Below are 19,328 nucleotides of genomic sequence, written 5' to 3' on the forward strand. Positions count from 1 at the left end.
CCTCTTTTATTACAATTCTTGGCACTAACTAATGGTAGCTTTGACTGCTAAAATTATTCACATTTTTCATATACTGTCTTTTTTAAGAAAGAGAGGAAGTGGGGGAAGAGCAGGGGGAGTGGGAAGAGAATCTTAAGCAGGCTCCAATGCAGGGCTCCATCTCATGACCCTGAGATCATGACCTGAGCCAAAATCAAGAGTCAGACACTTAACCAAGTGATCCACCAGGCATCCCTTTTGTATACTGTCTTAAAGTTTACAAAATTCTTTCACATCTGTGATCTCATTTGATTCTCATAAGTTCAATCCTATGTAGTAGATATTACTTATCCTTTCTTTACAGTTAAGGAAATTGAGACTCATAGAGGCTGTGACTTGCCTAACTTCACTGAGCAAAGTAGAATTGTCAAATAACTGTGGTATACCTGAAACTAATATAACATTGTATGTCAGCTGTATTTTGATTTAAAAAAAAGAAGAGGAGAAACTGGGGATCCAAAGCCCGTATTCTTTTTACTACATCAGTATATGCTGGGCATCATCCCAGATGTAATGAATCAATTTACAAGTGATGGGACCAGGGTATGTGATCTTTGAAGAGCTCCACTGGTGAGTCTGATGCTCGCCAGAGGTTGCTAGAGCATTACATCATGCTGCCTCTTCTTTAAGACTTCTTGTATCTGAATTCTCTATATTTTGGGTTTGAAATATTGATTTGTGGCCCAATAAAATGAATACATTTTCAAAACTAGCTTGAATTATTAGAGATTTCGTTTCCACTAAGGTAACATCTGATTAGTGATGGATACTTTATAGATTTTTTTTGCAGCATTATATTGCTTTATATAAGGACAGAAAGCATATCTGATATGGGGTTTGTCACACAGCATTTCTCTTTTTTAAAAAAGACTTTTTAAAAATATTTCTATTTACTTCTTTATTTGAGAGAAAGAGAGAGTGTGAGCAGCGGGGAGGAGCAGAGGGAGAGGGAGAAGCAGAAGGAGAGGAGAAGCAGACTTTCTGCTGAGCAGGGAGCCCAACACGGGGCTTAAGCAGTTGCTTAATGGACTGAGCCACCCAGGCGTCCCTCAGCATTTCTCTTTTATGATAAGATTTCCTCCACCTTGAGAAATGAATCAGCAAGTATTCATCAATCATCTATTTGCATAGATGTGAATATTATTTTGTAAACTCTAGATATTTGAGATTTGGCTTATTAATGCTCTAATGTTTATAATTTATTTTTCTCTTTTACACAATCTAGCATTAAAGCCTTAGATGAGGGTATCTACTCAGCAAGATGTCAGGCTTAATATTCTGCAGGTAGATAGAAGAAAAAACTAAAGAGAAGCTGTCTTTTTACATTCTTAGTCTTTTATTCTCTCTGCTCAATTGTTTTCTTACCCAAAGCATAAGAATACTTGATTCCACATAAGAAAGAAAAAAGAACACAGCAAATATAGGGATTTTCCCCCTATGAAGTACTTCATAAAATTATTTTCTTATATATGTCTATGTTTTTTTTTTAATATGCCTTGTCAGCTAAATTTTTAAACGACTGAAACAAGCTTCTTCTATAAGTGCCTAAGTAACGTGTGAATGATGTTTTCATTCATTTGAGGGTGTTCAATCAGAACAATAGAGATGACAGGAATCTTAGAGATAATCTAGTACATTGTCCTCATTTTATGGATGAGGAAACTGAAACTATGAGAGCGTAAGGTTCAAGGTTATATATAAGAAACATCAGAGTAGCTCTTCTGACTCCAAGATAGGATTGCACTTAGCTGCCTTAAATAGCAGATATTCACAGCAGTTCAGACTATGAAGTTACTGTGAGCCTGTTTTAGGACAAAAGACTCCCATTTAACATCCTTCTAATGTGGAGATAAATACTAATGTGGAGATAAATACAAGAGCTATTCAAGCTGGGGAAGCATCTGTTAGACATGGCATTATATTATAATATAATAACACAAGATTGTACACCAATTTTGCCATTTCCAGAAAAAAGTAAATGACTCCCAACACTATCAACTCTTGTGTTACCCAAGATAATTCTTACTTTTTGTATTTTGAGCTGGCCATTATGTTTAGCCAACCAGTGTTGCTAAAAAGTTTAGAAAACAAGACTGTTTAACACAAGTTAAAAATATGTTAAAATTGACTTATAGATAAATCTTATTATTTCATTTTAACCAATTGATATATATTTTTTTCATTTTCTCAGGCAGTTGCTCAAGGGGATTTTCATAGAGCATATACATGTACGTTGCGCTGTAAGGATATGTTGATGAGGTTCCCCAAAATGGTGAGTGAAGTCTCTGCATTTATTCTCCAAGAGTTTAGAAATATGCTATATGAAGTTCTAGATAGAATCATTCCTACTTCATGCAGCACTTTAGAGATTATATCTGAGGTCAGTTCTGCCCATTTAGCTGATCTTTGAAATATTTTCTTTGTTCTCTACTGGAAAGGGTATTTATTTATTTTTTTAAAGATTTTATGTATTTATTCATGAGAGACACAGAGAGAGACAGACACATAAGCAGAGGGAGAAGCAGTCTCCCCATGGGAAGCCTGATGCGGGACTCAATCCCAGGACCCTAGGATCACGACCTGAGCCAAAGGCAGAGGCTCAACCACTGAGCCACCCAGGTGCCCCAAGAAGTTAAAAAATTTTAAAGCAATTTCATATTTATAAAAATATTACAGTAATACAAAGAAAGACTCCTTTTACCCTTTGCACAGAGACCTCATTCAAGTTTCTCCAAACCATCGTGTATACAAAATGGAATCAATCTGGGATTGTACCTAGTCTCCTTCAAACTGGAACAATTCCTCACTTTTGCTTGACTTTCATGACTTTGGCAGTTTTGAAGATTACTGACAACTCATTTTGTAGAATGTGACTTAGTTTTTTAATTAAAATTTTTATTGAGATAAAATTGGTATATTGTGTAAGTTTGAAGTATATAGCATGTTGGTTTTATACACTTATATACTGCAATATGATTACTATATAATGTTAGCTAACACCTTTATTATGTCATAAAATCATTTTGTATTGAGAACAGTTAAGGTCTAGTCTCCTAGTAATTTTGAAATTTATAATACAGTGTTGTTTACTATGATTACTGTGTTGTGCATTAGATCTCCAGAACTTATTTATCTACTAGTTGCAAGTTTCTACTCTTAACATCTCCCTAATTCCCCCACCCTTTATTTGAGTTTGTTCAGAGCTTCCTCATGATTAGAACAAGTCATGAACCTGGGCCCAGAAAATCACAGAAGTGGTTTTATATTCTCCTCATGGCTTCCTATTGGGTGGCAGACAGTATTGATTTATTCTATTATTGGTGGTGCTAGTTTTGATCTCTTGATTTAAATGGTATTTTAAGGTTTCTTTACTATAAATGTATGTAATTTTTCCTTGTGTTATTCATAAATGTTTTGTGGGTTGATACTTTGAAATTATATGAAGTCCAATTTCTCATCCTACTTTCACCATCCATTGTTATTTCTTACCTAAATTAGTATTGTGATGGTTGACAACTGGCTATTTTGCTAATTCCATCTTTTTTTCTATATATATTAGTTGACATTCTACTATAATTAAAAAAATATTTTATTTATTTATTTGACACACACAGAGAGAGGGCACAAGCACGGGATGTGGCAGGCAGAGGGAGAGGGAGAAGCAGGCTCCCCACTGAGCAAGGAAGCCCGATGCAGGGCTCAATCCCAGGACTCTGGGGTCATGACTTGAGCCGAAGGTAGACACTTAACCAACTGAGCCACCCAAGTGCCCCTTGACATTCTACTATAAAACCTTTTTTATTGTGGAAAAATATATATAACATAAGATGTGCAATTTTAACCCTTTTTAAGCATGTAATTCATTGGCATTAAGTACATTCACAGTGTTATACAACCACCACCACTATCAGTTTTCGAAATTTTTCATCATTCCAAGTAGAAACTCTGTACTCATCACATTATCACTCCCTATTACCTCTTCTCCACAGTCTCTGATGTCCTCTAATCTACTTTCTATCTATGGACTTTCATGTTCTAGATATTCCATATAAGTGGAATCATATAATATTTCTTTTATGTCTGGCCTACTTAATTTAGCATTAATTTTTTTTAAGATTCACCCATGTTATAAGATTCACCATGTTATAGTCATTAGTTCATTGTATGTACATGCCACATTTTATGTATCCATTCATTAATTGATGGATACTTGGGTTGTTTCCACCTTTTGGCTATTGCAAATGTTGCTTCTGTGAACATTGATGTATAAATGTCTGTTTGAATCCTTGTTTTTATTATTTTTGTGAACTCTTGGGATTTTTTTAAGGTTAATTTATTTATTTTAGAGAGGCAGAATGAGTGTGGGGAGGGACAGAGGGAAAGGGAGAGAAGCAGACTCCTGAGCACTGAGCCCAATATGGAGCTTGATCTCATGATCCTGAAATCATGACCTGAGCCAAAATCAAGAATCAGATACTAAACCAACTGAGCCACTCGGGTGCCCCTTAAGCCCTTGTTTTTAATTCTCTTGGAAAAATATCTCGGACTGGAATTGTTGGGTCATATGGTAATTCTGTGTTTAACTCTGCAGAAGCAGCAAACTATTTTCTGCAGCAGCTGCACCATTTTACATTCCCGCCAGCAATGTATGAAGGTTCCAATTTTTCTATATCCTCACCAATATTTATTTTCCGGGAAATTTAAAAATTATTATAACCATCCTAGTAGGTATGCAGTGGTTTCTCATTATGCCTTTTATTTGCATTTACTTGATAACTAATTATTTTAAACATCTTTCCATGTGCTTATTGGGCATTTGTATATCTTCTTTAGAGAAATGTCTATTAAAGTCCATTGCCTATTTTTTCCTCTGCCTATTTTTTTTGCCTATTTTTATTTAAAAACTTTTTTTTTAAGATTTTATTTATTCATTTGAGAGAGAGAGAGAAGGAACATGAGCAGGGGGAGAGGGAGAGGGAGAAGCAGATGCCCTGCTGAACAGGGAGCCCTGTGCAAGGCTCAGTCCCAGGCCACTGGGATCATGACCTGAGCCAAAGGCAGACACTTAACTGACTAAGCCAATCAGGTGCCCCATCCTTTGCCTGTTTTTAAATTTGGTTGTTTGTCTTTTGGTTGTTGGATATTAAAGTCTTACATGATTTGCAAGTATTTTTGCCCATTCTGAGGGTTGTATTTCTACTCTCTTCATAGTGTCCTTTGATGCACAAAATTTTTAATTTTTTTTAAAGATTTTATTTATTTATTCATGAGAGAAACACACACACACAGAGAGAGAGAGAGAGAGAGAGAGACAGACAGACAGAGGCCCAGCAGAGAGAGAAGCAGGCTCCATGCAGGGAGCCTGATGTGGGACTTGATCCTGGGACTCCAGGATCACACCCCAGGCTGAAGGCAGGTGCTTAACCACTGAACCACCCAGGCATCCCAAGTTTTTAATTTTGATTAAGTCCAGTTTATCTGTTGTTTTTCTTTTGTTGCCTATGCTTTTGGTGTCATTTAGGAAACTTGCCAAATCCAGGGTCATGAAGATTTTTGTGTTCCTTTGAGAGTTTTACAGCTTTGGCTCTTAAATTCAGGATTTTGATCGATTTTGAGTTAATTTTTCTGTGTGGTGTGAGGTAAAGGTCCAAGTTCATTATTTTGCATGTGGCTATCCAGTTATTCTAATACCATTTGAAGAGATTATTCTTTCCCCATATGGTCATCCATCCTTGTCAAAAACCAATTGACCATATATTTCAAACTTTATTTCTGTGCACTCAGTTTTGTTCTGTCGGTCTATATGTCTATTCATATGCCAGTACCCCACTATTCTGATTATTGTAGTTTTGTTCTGCTGTACATTTGAAGTTAGGGAAGTGTGAGACCTCCAACTTTGTTCTTCTATTTCAAGATTATTTTGGGTCTCCTGGGTCCCTTGAGATTTAATGTGAATTTTAGGATAGATTTTTCCATTTCTTCAAAAACGGTCATTGGGATTTTGATAGAGATTACACTGAATCTATCTATTTGGATAGCATCATCATCTTGTGATACTAAGTTTTCCAGTTGTAGGTGTGCTGACAATACTGACTCCATCTTTGTCCCTTAGTCTTGTTCATGTCCATTCAGTGACCTCTCTTGGGGCTACATGTTTTTGGGCCCCTTGGAGATTAATACCTTAGAAATACCCACCAAAGCTGGAATGTGGGGAGGCTTGTTCTGGCTTCTTATGAATGTGTTAGAGATAGTATAGTCTTTTTCCCATCTTGATGAACACATACAGCTGTGACGTCTGTTAAATGTTAGTTCTTGGGAATCCCTGGGTGGCTCAGCGGTTTAAGTGCCCGCCTTCGGCCCAGGGCATGATGCTGGAGACCTGGGATCGAGTCCCACATCAGGCTCCCTGCATGGAGCCTGCTTCTTCCTCTGCCTCTGTCTCTGCCTCTCTTTCTCTTTCTCTCTTCTCTGTTTCTGTCTCTGTCTCTCATGAATAAATAAAAATCTTAAAAATATGTGAGCTCTCAGGTGCATGCAAACTCTTTGAAGTGTATACAGACCCTTTGGTCTCACTACAGTGCACACCCTTGTGTCCCCTTGCTCAATAAAATCTGTAGACTAAGGTCTAGACTTTATGGAGAATAGCTGCAGCTGCCCTGATCATCATCTGCCCAATCCTGTCAGTTACCCACCCTAAATAAAACTGTAAACTGTATGGAGTTGCCTATTTCATTTTTCAATCTCAAAGTGCCTTCTCAATTTGGAGGACAGTCTCTCCCCACCTTCTAACACCAATCCATGAACATAGGGATGTTTTTCCATTTATTTAAGTCTTCTTTAATTTATTTCAGCTATGTTTTGTGGTTTTCAGTCTACAATTCTATACCTTTTTGGTTACATTTACTCCTAAATATTTTATTCTTTTTGATGATATTGTAAATGGAATTATTTTAATTTCCTTAATTGAATATTCATTTCTAGTATATAGAAATACAACTGATTTTTGTGTGTTTTGTGACCTTCAGATTTGCTGAATTCACTTATTATCCATAAAAAGGCTTTTTAAAAGAAGATTCTTTAGTATGTTCTATATATAAGATCATGTCACATGGGAGTAGAGAGTTTTACTACTTCATTTATAATCTGGATGCCTTCAATTACACAATTCTTGTGTAATTGCTATAACTGTTACGTCTAATGTTTTGAATAAGAATGATGAAAGCTGGCAACCTTGTATTATTATTGATCTTTTTATTATTATTATTTTTAAATTTTATTTATTTATTCATATGAGAGAGAGAGAGGCAGAGGCATGGGCAGAGGGAGAAGCAGGCTACCTGTGGGGAGCCTGATGCAGGACTCAATCCCAGGACCCTGGGATCACGCCCTGAGCTGAAGGCAGATAGTCAGCCACTGAGCCACTCAGGCATCCCTTATTCTTGATCTTAGAGGAAAAGCTTTTAGTTTTTGACCATTGAGTATGAGATTAGCTGTGGGTTTTTCATATGTAGCTTTTAAAAAATATATAATTTATTTATTTATTTATTTGAGAGAGAGAGAGAGCATCAGCGGGGGGAGAGAGAGAAAGAGGGAGAAGCAGATTCCCCACTAAGCAGGGACCCTGGCATGGGGTTCAACCCCAGAATCCTGAGATCATGACCTGAGCTGAAGGCAGATGCTTAACCCACTGAGCCATTCAGGCACCCCCATATACAGCTGTTATCATGAGGAAGCTCCTTTCTGTTCCTAGTCTGAGTGATTTCATTGTGAGAGGTTGTAGGATTTGTGAAATACTTTTTTTAGATCGATTTAAATTTTCATGTTTTTTCTATAATTGTTGATATATCATTTTCTTTAAAAAGTTTTTAAAATAGTATTTTCTCTGGATTTTGTTTTTTAATTTTTTTATTTTAAAGTTTCTATTTATTTATTTGACACAGAGACAGCATGAGACAGCACAAGCAGGGAGAGAAGCAGAGGTAGAAGGAGCAGCAGACTCCCCACTGAGCAGAGAGCCTGATGCAGGGCTCGATCCCAGGACTCTGGGATCATGACCTGAGCTGAAGGTGGATGCTTAACTGGTTGAGCCACCCAGGCACCACATTATTTTCTTTTTTGAGAGAAGACTGCATACATCATATACATCATCATAAATATACTTCAGTGTATATTTATTTTTTTTTAAGTAGACTCTACCTTCAACATGGGGCTCCAACTCATGGCCCTGAGATCAAGAGTCACTTTCTCTACCAACTAAGCTAGCCACATGACCTCAGTGTATATAATATAATAGAATATTTTCTCCTTTATAAACACAAAACAATGATCAAATTAAATAAATTTAACATTCATAAGCACTTTAATCTATAATCCATAGTCTAATTTGTTAATTCTCCAAATAGTTTACTTCATAGCATTTTGTTCTCCCCCCACAGCAGTCCAGGATCCAGTTCAGGATTATACTTTGCAATTAGTTGTCTCATCTCTTTACTATCCTTTAATCTGTCTTTATCTTTCACGAAATTGGCATTTTAAAAACAGCTTTATTGAGATACAGTAAATCATATACATTTAAATTTTCTAGTTTGATGACTTTTGTCGTATGTATATGCACATGAAACCATCATCACAATATAGATTATGAGCCTTTCCATAACCCCCCCAAATTTTCTTTCATCTCCTGTTCCTCCTTCCCCACTCCCACCTTTTTACCCAGGCAGCCACTGATTGGTTTTTGTCTTTATAGATTAGTTTGTATTTTTTTGAATTTTTATATAAATGGAATCATGATTTATCTCCTTTTACTTCATATAATGATTTTGAGATTCATCCATGTGCTTGTTTATGTCAGTAGTTTTTGTTTGTTTTGGTGGTGAAACAAGAAAGGAATTTATTTCAGTGAGGCCAATATTGGGAAGAGAGGGGGCTAGTATGTGAAAGACTGTCTCCCTAGTAGTTTGTTTTTTATTGCAGAGTTAAATTCCATTATATGGATAGATCACAATTAGTTTATCTATTCACCTGTAGATGGATATTTAGATTATTTCTAATTTTTAGCTCTTTTTAAAAATCTAATAAAATGAAATTGCTTTAAACATTCATGTATAAATCTTTTTGTGGACATGTGTTTTTATTTCTTCTAGGTATTCTAGGAGTGAAAAGGCTGGGGTTATATACTAACTGTATGTTAACATTTAAAAAATTTTTAATGTATATATTTATATAAATTTCAGGTATTCAACTTTACACTTTTTATATAGTAAGAAGTGATCAGCACAAGTTTAGTTACATCATCCTTCACCATATAATTGATCTCCTTTGTCTTTCTCTATCTGACTTATTTCACTTAGTATAATACAGGAGAATGGAGGGAAGAGAAAATAAAAACCAAAACAGGATTTCTTCACTGTCTAACTGAAACCAGAACTAGGATACTTTCCCTGTGTGTACCACAGAATTTATGCTTAGTTTCTGGCTGCATTTATTTAGGCTATGATGTACCAGAGGAAAAGAGTGATGAACTCACCAGCATCTTGGTATTACTTTGAATTCTGGTATTCTTCCCCAGTCTGCCTTCTACTGTTTTCTTTTCAGAGACCTCAAATAGTTTCATGCAGTTGGTTTTATAGTTACATTAAGTGGGAGAGAAACGATGGAATGTACTTATTCCATCTTATCTAGAACTAAGCTCGATTTATTTTGATGTCCTTTTCCCAGATTTTGCCACTAAAGGCCCCTATAAATTGACTTCTATGCCTTTTTTTGACATATTGCCATCACCTGGAGTAAGTACTTCTTTCCTTTCTGTCTATGTAAAGTGTTCGAGTTCATCCTGTACTCCTCACTTAAGGCATGGAATTAGCTATTTCTCTCGGTTGTTTTGGTTCCTTTTGGTGGAAACTGTTATTTAGAAGGCAGGATCTGGGCAGTAGGTGTGCTTACTGCTTTTGGGATGTCACTGGTGTTAGACCCTCTCAGTGAACAGAATGTATGTGTTTGTTTTTATTTATTCACACATTTGTATATATAGATACATATATATTTATATACAACATATAGTACATATATATGTTATTTATATGTACACACTCACATTTCCATCCATTATTTATCTGTAACATCTCTGTATAGCTATTTATCTAACCATGTATTTAATCTACTGAAAGCCATATGTTCAATTTCAGTCTAATGCCAAAGTATTCATCCTAATGTCTTCCCTTTCCATATTTCTAATTTTCTTCTCCAGTAATGAGTAACCTAGCTTCTATTATCCTTATTTTGCTTATTTAATTTAGTATCCCCTGTATATAACCAATTTCCCATCTTCTCTGCCACCCTCTCCACTGTGAGGATGCCTTCCTCCACCTGCTCATGCTGTAGCTCTTCATTTCTGTGCCTCCCTGCATGGATGCACACTCTCCTTAACCTGCTCCAACACCCTATGCCTGGCTATTACTCCATGTAGATGCTTTCTTACCCTCCTCAGGCTCTGAGTCTCCATACTTGTCCCATGGGCGATGAACAACACATTCTTATACTAGCTGATCACATGGAATCTTATCAGGGAAACCACTCAGTTCCAGAGTTTTTTCTCTCTGGAAAATTATAATACTATAAAAATAAATTCCTAAAATCCTGTAATTCAAGTGGCTATTCTTACAGAGAAGAGAAAGCACACAAAAACTGGGTACCAGGAATAGCTGACGTGACATCTGGATGTCTCTAGTCCTTGGAAGAGGATTTTATGAAGCTCTAAAAAAACAAAAACCAAAAAAACCTACTCTGAAGAAAGTTAAACTTAGTTAACGTCTGTTTTTTTTAAACTATAAATTTTATTTATTTATTTGAAACAGAGAGAGAGGGAGAGCACAAACAGGGGGAGTGGCAGGCAGAGGGAGATGGAGAAGCAGGCTTCCTGCTGAGCAGGGAGCCTGATGAAGGGCTTGATTCCAGGACCCTGGGATCATGACCTCAGCTGAAGGTAGATGCTTGACTCACTGAGCCACCCAGGCTCCCCATTTAACTTCTATTTTAAAGTAAACGTATGCCACACAACACTTACAGGAACTTGATGGAGGTGTTGTAAAATTAAAGAAAGAAATGGTTAGAAATAACTGGTTTAATGTCTAGCTTTTATAGGTGCATAGTGAAAAATCAATTGATGGGAATAATTAGGACATAGTGGTATTTTGTTTAACTGAACTTTATTTAGTGAAAGTTAGAAAATTCTTCCACTTTGAGCATTTATTTAAAAAACTTTTGCATATACTTACCTACCTTGGTAAGTAGAACATAGAGACTCTCTTTTTGTATTCGAGACTCTTGTAATTACTCAAAACAAGACTTGTGATCTATGTACAACATTGTAGAAGGAGCTACTTCCTGGTGTGGCTAGTGGTGAGATATTTACTGCTCTGAAAATCAGTGTCCACAACTGTAAAATGAGTCTATAAAAACATAATCTCAAATGTTCCTTCAGTATAAAAATTCCTAGTGCTTGATTTAGAGAAGCCCTGGGCAATAGCTGGGAGTGTGTGTATATGTATATTTTTTATAGCAAAAATTTCTTTTAGCAAATTGCTTACTTAATTCTTTTACCTATTTCTCCTCAAAGTTTGAGACTTTAGTTGGAATTTTTTTCCCATTAGTTGATTCATGTGTTCAGCTTGCTTTTATCTTTTATTTCTATTTCCAGATTGCTCTAGAATTTATTTTTAGTATAGAATTTTTAGATCATTCTAAAACTTTTCATTTACACAAGGCAAGTGGCCAGTTGGTCTCTAAAATCATTTGAAGTAATTAGTTCAAGATTCATTTATATTTCATTGCTGCTCTGTTAAGGATCAAAGTTTCTAAATGAAATGTAGGCTGCCTAGACTTTATTACCATGATTTTATTCTCTTTTGCCTTTTTAAAGTTACCATTTTGTAGCCAAATATTTGAAACATATGATTTTACATAAGATTTTGTACATATCTCTCTGTATAAAAATCTAATCTCATGGCATACAATTGCATTATGCCTCTGGAAGTAAAATTCAGATTTCTGCCAATTACAGGCTAGGTGGGATATAATTGCTTTCTCTGACCCTTTCCACCCACTGCTTTGTGTATCTGGGAGAGCATAAATCACTTAAGAGTATCAACTTTCATTCCATACTCAATAATGACTCATTGGAATCTTTGTAATGGCATGTTCCACTAAATTTTAACTGAATTTTATACTTTTTAAATAAATACCTACAGCATATGGAAAGCTTGATTGTAGTAAGGCTCTTTATTTATCCATTAGAACACTAATGCTTTTAACAAACATCAGTATTTATTTTTAGTTTTGGCTGTTACTGTTACTGTTTTTTTTTTAAGTTTATTTATTCATTTTAGAGACAAAGAGAGAGGGAGAGAGAGAGAGAACAGGGGTAGTGGGGAGAGGCAGAAAGAGTCTGAAGCTGAATCTGTGCTTAGCACAGAGCTCCAGGCGGGTCTCGATTCTACAACCCTGAGACCATGACCAGAGTGAAACCAAGAGTTGGATGCTCAACTGACTATGCCACTTAGGCGCCCCAATAATTGTTATTTTTAAATATGTATGGTTTACTTTTTATTACAACTTTATATGTATAATTTTTATTTTTTATCACTGTATATATGATCATCGTTTAATGAGAAAAATAGTTCTACAATTCTTGTTAAAAAATCATCAGTCCCCTCCCCCCAAAATAAAATAAAATCATCACACCCTCACACACCATTTTTTTAAAAAGATTATCTATTTATTCATGAAAGACACACAGAGAGAGGCAGAGACATAGGCACAGGGAGAAGCAGGCTTCCTGCAGGCAGACTGATCTGATGCGGGACTCAATCCCAAGACTCCAGGATCACGTCTGAGCTGAAGGCAGACGCTCAACTACTGAGCCACCCAGATGCCCCACCTCCCACACCAATTTTTAATCTTGCAGAACTACTTTCGGTTATTTTAGTTGGTTCTTTTGGTATTTACATTCATATCTCTGAATAGTGTTCTTATACTACTACTACTTGATGTTTTTTTACTACTTAGTTTTTTTTAGATTCAGGTATCATCTATTGACTTTCCACTTTAGAACATGAATTTAAATCCTTGTCAGCCTCCCCTCCCCTGCTACTCATATCTCTACTTCCACTCTCACTCTATCATCCTTATGTAGTTATGCCATAATTTTGGTTAGATTAATATTCAATGGTTATACTGCTATGTTTATGTAAATGTTGTTTGTAATTGAATCATATAAGGTACTATGAATAACTTTTTCTTCCCTGCACATTTTGTTTTCCCTGGAGTTAATTGGACCGGTTTTCCACATCAGTAAGTATTACATGTGCTTAATATGATCTCTTCCCAAATATTGTTTCTCCCCTAATTATGTAAACTTTTCAATATGTTAAAATATTTTAGTTACTTTATCATTTTCATTTGTTTAAGTAAATCTGTCTCATAGTTTCTGATCTGCTCTAATCTGGATAGGTTGCTGCCTAGGCATGTTACAGAATTGTTTGAGATATTCTTCCTCTATTGACTTGGGAATTCCCTTCAGTTCTCTATTAGGTTGGATCCCTATTTCTTGATTTCTGTGTCTTTTTGTGGTTTTACTCCATCATTTTTGTGGGGGCATATCCTACAGTATCTTCCTGAGAATAGTTGCATGAGATATAAAATTATTTATTTATTTATTTATTTATTTATTTACTTTTTTTTTTTTAGTGTGAATGCATGAGAGCATGAGTGGGAGGGGCAGAGGGAGAGGGAGAGAGAGAATCTTAAGTAGACTCCATTCTGAGTGCTGAGCCTGATGCAGGGCTCAAACTCAGGACCCTGATTTTATTACCTGGACCAAAACCAGGAGTCGGATGCTTAATGGACTGTGCCACCCTGGTGCCCCTGAGATATAAATTTATTTAAAGACTTTGCATGTGTAAATATATTTTATTTTACCATCACACTTAATTTATAGTTTGACTGGATGTGGAATTATGGATTAAAAATAAAATAATTTTAAAGCTTCCATTTCATTGGTTTCTAGCTTCTGATGTTACTATTAAGAAACATGGTGGGTCTTTTAGTTTTTTTCTCCAATATACTTATTTTTATTGAAGTAAAATTCATATAACAAAATTAACCATTTTAAAGTTTACAATTCAGCAGCACTTAGTATATTCACAGTGCTATGCAACCATCACCTCTGTCTAGTTCCAAAACATTTTTGTCATCCTTAAAGGAAACCCCATACCATTAAATAGTTGATCCTCATTCCTCCTTCTTCCCCAGTTGCTAGAAACCATTAATCTGTTTTCTGTCTCTATGAAATGACCTATTACAATATTCCATGGTATACGTATGCCACATTTTGTTTATCCATTCATCTGCTGATGGACATTTGAGTTATAGCATCAACTATTATGAATAATGATGCTATAAACATTCATACATGTGTGACTTTTTAAACTTCTAAAAAAACTTTTTTGTTGAAGTGAAATTCACATGGTATAAAATTAACCATTTTAAAGTGAACAAGATCATTTAGTATATTCAAAATATTATGTAGCCATTGCTTCTATATAGTTCCAAAACATTTACGAAATTTTTTTAATAATAAATTTATTTTTTATTGGTGTCCAATTTGCCAACATATAGAATAACAACCAGTGCTCATCCCGTTAAGTGCCCCCCTCAGTGCCTGCCACCCAGTCACCCCCACCCCCACTCTCCTCCCCTTCCACCACCCCTAGTTCGTTTCCCAGAGTTAGGAGTCTTTATGTTCTGTCTCCCTTTCTGATATTTCCTACCCATTTCTTCTCTCTTTCCTTCTATTCCCTTTCACTATTATTTATATTCCCCAACTGAATGAGAACATATGTTTGTCCTTCTCCGATTGACTTATTTCACTCAGCATAATACCCTCCATCGAAAGATGAATGGATAAAGAAGATGTGGTTTATGTATACAATGGAATATTACTCAGCCATTAGAAATGACAAACACCCACCATTTGCTTCAACGTGGATGGAACTGGAGGGTATTATGCTGAGTGAAATAAGTCAAAACATTTTTATCATCCCAATGTAAAACTCTGTAACCATTAAGCAGTCACTCCCTATTGTTTCCTCTCCCTAGATCCTGGCAGCCCCAAACTACTTTTCTATATTTATGGATTAAATTTTTTAAAAAAGATTTTATTTATTTATTCATGAGATACACACACACACATACACACACACACACACACACACACAGAGGCAGAGACACGAGCAGAAGGAGAAGCAGGCTCCATGCAGGGAGCCCAATGAGGGACTCGATCCTGGGACTCCAGGACCACGCCCTGGGTGGAAAGCAGGCACCAAACCACTAAGCCACCCAGGGATCCCCATATGGATTAAATTTTTATGGTTGAATAGCATTCCACTATATTGACATACCAGAATTTCTTTATCCATTCATTGGTTGATGGGCCTTGGGGGTTATTTCTACCTTCAGACTACTGTAAATAATATTGTTATAAACATTTGAGTACAAGTATTTAAGTACCTGTTTTCAATTCTTCTGGGTATATATCTAGGACTGGAATTGCTGGGTCATATGATAATTCTATGTTCACCTTTTTAAAAAAGATTTTTTAAATTAATTTTTTTAAAAGATTTTTTATTTAACAGAGAAAGAGAATGAAAGAGAGAGAGAAAACAGGAGCAGGGGGAAGGGAGGAAGGAGAGGGAGAAGCAGACTCCCCTTTGAACAGGGAGCCCTATGTGGGACTCCATCCAGGGACTTTGGGATCATGATCCGAGCTGAAGGCAGATGCTTAACCAACTGAGCCACCCAGGTACCCCTTTTTAAATTTATTTTTAGAGAGAAAGAAAACATACACAGGGAGAGGGGCAAAAGGAGAGAGAGAAAGAGAGAGTTTTAAGAAGACTCCAAGCTGAGCACAGAGCCCCATGCTTGATATTGTGACACTGAAATTATGACTTGAGCCAAAACCAAAAGTCAGATGCTTAACAGATTATGCACTCAGGCACTCTTCTATGTTCAATTTTTTGATGAAGTATCTGTTTTCCACATTGGCTTACCATTTTGCATTCCCATCAGCAGTGTACAAGGGTTCCAATTTTTTCACATCCTCATTAATGGTTGTTAATTTCCAATTTTTAAAAAAATATTTTATTTATTCATGAGATACAAAGAGACAGAGACATAGGCAGAGGGAAAAGCAGCTCCCTGTGGGGAGCATGATGTGGAATTTGATCCCAGGACCCTGAGATCATGATGACCTGAGCCGAAGCAGACGCTCAACCTCTGAGCCACCCAGGTGCCCTAATTTCCAACTTTTATTTTATTTTATTTTTTTTTACAGGTTTTTTTTAAATTTTTTTTATTTATTTATGATAGTCACAGAGAGAGAGAGAGAGGCAGAGACATAGGCAGAGGGAGAAGCAGGCTCCATGCACCGGGAGCCTGACGTGGGATTCGATCCCGGGTCTCCAGGATCGTGCCCTGGGCCAAAGGCAAGTGCTAAACTGCTGCGCCACCCAGGGATCCCAATTTCCAACTTTTAAAGTTTTTTTAAAAAGTTTTATTTAAATTCTAGGTAGTTAACATATAGTGTAATATTGGTTTCAGGAGTAGAATTTAATGATTCATCACTTACACGTAACACCCAATGCTCATCATAACAAGTGCCCTCCTTAATACCAATCAGCTTTTAGCCCCTCAGCCACCCACTAGCAACCCTCAGTTTGTTCTCTATAGTTAAGAGTCTCTTATGGTTTGGCTCTCTCTCTTTTTCTTTCCTTTTCTCTACGTTCATCTGTTTTGTTTCCTTTTTTTTAAAAAAAAAGATTTATTTAAAAATTTATTTAAAATATTTATTTACTAATATTTATTTATTTATTTATTTATTTATTTATTTATTTATTTATTTATTATTTCAGAGAGAGAGTGCAGTGGGAAGGGGCAGAGAGAGAGGGAGAGAGAGAGAATTTCAAGCAGACTTCCCATTGAGCATGGAGCCCACATGGGGCTCAATCCCAGGACCCTGAGTTTGAGGAGATCTTTTTTTTTTTTGATGAGTTCTTAATATATTTTGGATACTAACCCTTTATCAGACAGGTCATTTGCAAATATCTTTTCCCATTCTGTAGGTTACCTTTTAGTTTTGTTGATTGTTTCCTTTTGCTGTGCAGAAGCTTTTTATCTTGATGAAGTCTCAATAGTTCATTTGGGCTTTTGTTTCCCTTGACTCTGCAGATTTTTCTAGTAAGAAGTTGCTATGGCCAATGTCAAAGAGGTTCCTACCCATGTTTTCCTTTAGGATTTTGATGGTTTTCTGTCTCACATTTAGGTCTGTCATCCATTTTGAGTTTATTATTGTGTATGGTATAAGAAAGTGGTCCAGTTTCATTTTTTAACATGTTGGTATCCAGTTTTCTCAGCACCATTTGTTGATGAGACTGTCTTTTTTCCATTGAATATTCTTTCCTCCTTTGCCAAAGATTAGTTGACCATATAGTTGTGACTCCATTTCTGGGTTTTCTCTTCTGTTCTATTGATCTATGTGTCTGTTTTTGTGCCAGTACCATACTGTCTTGATGACTACAGCTTTGTAATGTAGCTTGATGTCTGGAATTGTGATGCGTCCAGCTTTGCTTTTCTTTTTTGAGGATTACTTTGGCTATTTGGGGCCTTTCGTGATTGTTCCATATAAATTCTAGCATTATTTGTCCTAGCTCTGGGAAAAATGCTGGTGGTATTTTGATAGAGATTGCATTAAATGTGTAGATTTCTTTGGGTAGTGTAAACATTTTAACAGTGTTTGTTCTTCCAATCCATCAGCATGGAATTTTTCCCCATTTTTTTCTGTCCTTTTCAGTTTCTTTCTTTTAAAAAAGGTTTTATTTATTTATTTGACAGAGAGAGAGAGAGAGCGTGCACAAGTACGAGGTGGCAGGCAGAGGGAGAGGGAGAAACAGGCTCCTCACTAAGTAGAGAGCCTGCTACTGGACTTGATCCCAGGACCCTGGGATCCTGACTTGAGCTGAAGGCAGACACTTAACCAACGGAGTCACCCAGGTGCCCTTCCTCTTCATTTTCTGAAAGCAGGTTCCTGAACAGATATTTGCTATACTCATGTATATTGCAGCATTATTTACAATAGCTAGGAGGTGGAACTCAAATGTCCATCAACGAATGGATTTTTTAAAAGGTGGTATACACATACAATTGAATATTATTCAGCGTTAAAAAAAACATTTTGTTAAATGCTGTAGCATGGATGAACCTTGAGGACAGTATGCTAACAGAAATAAGACAGTGATAAAAATCCAAATATTGTATGATTCCATTTATATGAGGTATCTAAAGTAGTTAAACTTATAGAAACAGAAAGTAGCATGATAGTTGACAGGGCTTAGGAGAAGGGTTGGAAATGAGGAATTGATTAGCGGGTAAACAGTTTCAGTTTTGCAAGATGAAAACGTCTATAAATCTTTTGCACAACTATATGAGTATAGTTAAAACTATTAAATTTTACACTTAAAATTGATAAGATGGTGACTTTTGGTATGTGCTTTTTACAGCAATATTTTCCCTGTACTGTCATTTTATTGGAGTTTCAAAAGGGCAGAGATAATTGTGTGTACTCAGTCTGCTGTCTTTTTTTAAAATTTTTTGATTAAAAATTTTTTTTTATTGGAGTTCAATTTGCCAACACATAGAATAACACCCAGTGCTCATCCCATCAAGTGCCCCCCTTATTGCCCATCACCCAGTCACCCCAGCCCCTGCCCACTTCCCCTTCCACTACCCCTTGTTCATTTCCCAGTTAGGTGTCTCTCATGTTTTGTCACCCTCACTGATATTTTCACTCCTTTCCTTTTATTCCCTTTCACTAAGTTTTATATTCCCCAAATGAATTAGACCATATAATGTTTGTCCTTCTCTGATTGACTTATTTCACTCAGCATGATACCCTCCAGGTCCCTCCACGTCGAAGCAAATAGTGGGTATTTGTTGTTTCTAATGACTGAGTAATATTCCATTGTATACATAGACCACAGCTTCTTTATCCATTCACCTTTTGATGGACACCGAGGCTCCTTCCACAGTTTGGCTATTGTGGACATTGCTGCTAGAAACATCGGGGTGCAGGTGTCCCGGTGTTTCACTACATCTGTATCTTTGGGGTAAATCCCCACCAGGGCAATTGCGGGGTCGAAGGGCAGATCTATTTTTAACTCTTTGAGAAACCTCCACACAGT

The 19,328-nt window shown here is 36.3% G+C and overlaps 1 protein-coding gene across 7 annotated transcripts in view; it reads left to right on the forward strand.

The window, feature by feature from the left end:
- TEX11 (testis expressed 11) overlaps positions 1–19,328 on the forward strand; it is a 311,406-nt gene that overhangs the window by 41,497 nt on the left and 250,581 nt on the right. For all 7 annotated transcript variants that reach the window (XM_072816896.1, XM_072816892.1, XM_072816891.1 and 4 more), the window contains one exon: positions 2,231–2,311. In XM_072816896.1, the coding sequence (XP_072672997.1) occupies positions 2,231–2,311 (81 nt within the window). The remainder of the gene's footprint in view (positions 1–2,230; positions 2,312–19,328) is intronic.

This window comes from Canis lupus, chromosome X (assembly GCF_048164855.1).
Source record: "Canis lupus baileyi chromosome X, mCanLup2.hap1, whole genome shotgun sequence".
NCBI classification, from domain to species: Eukaryota; Metazoa; Chordata; class Mammalia; order Carnivora; family Canidae; genus Canis; species Canis lupus.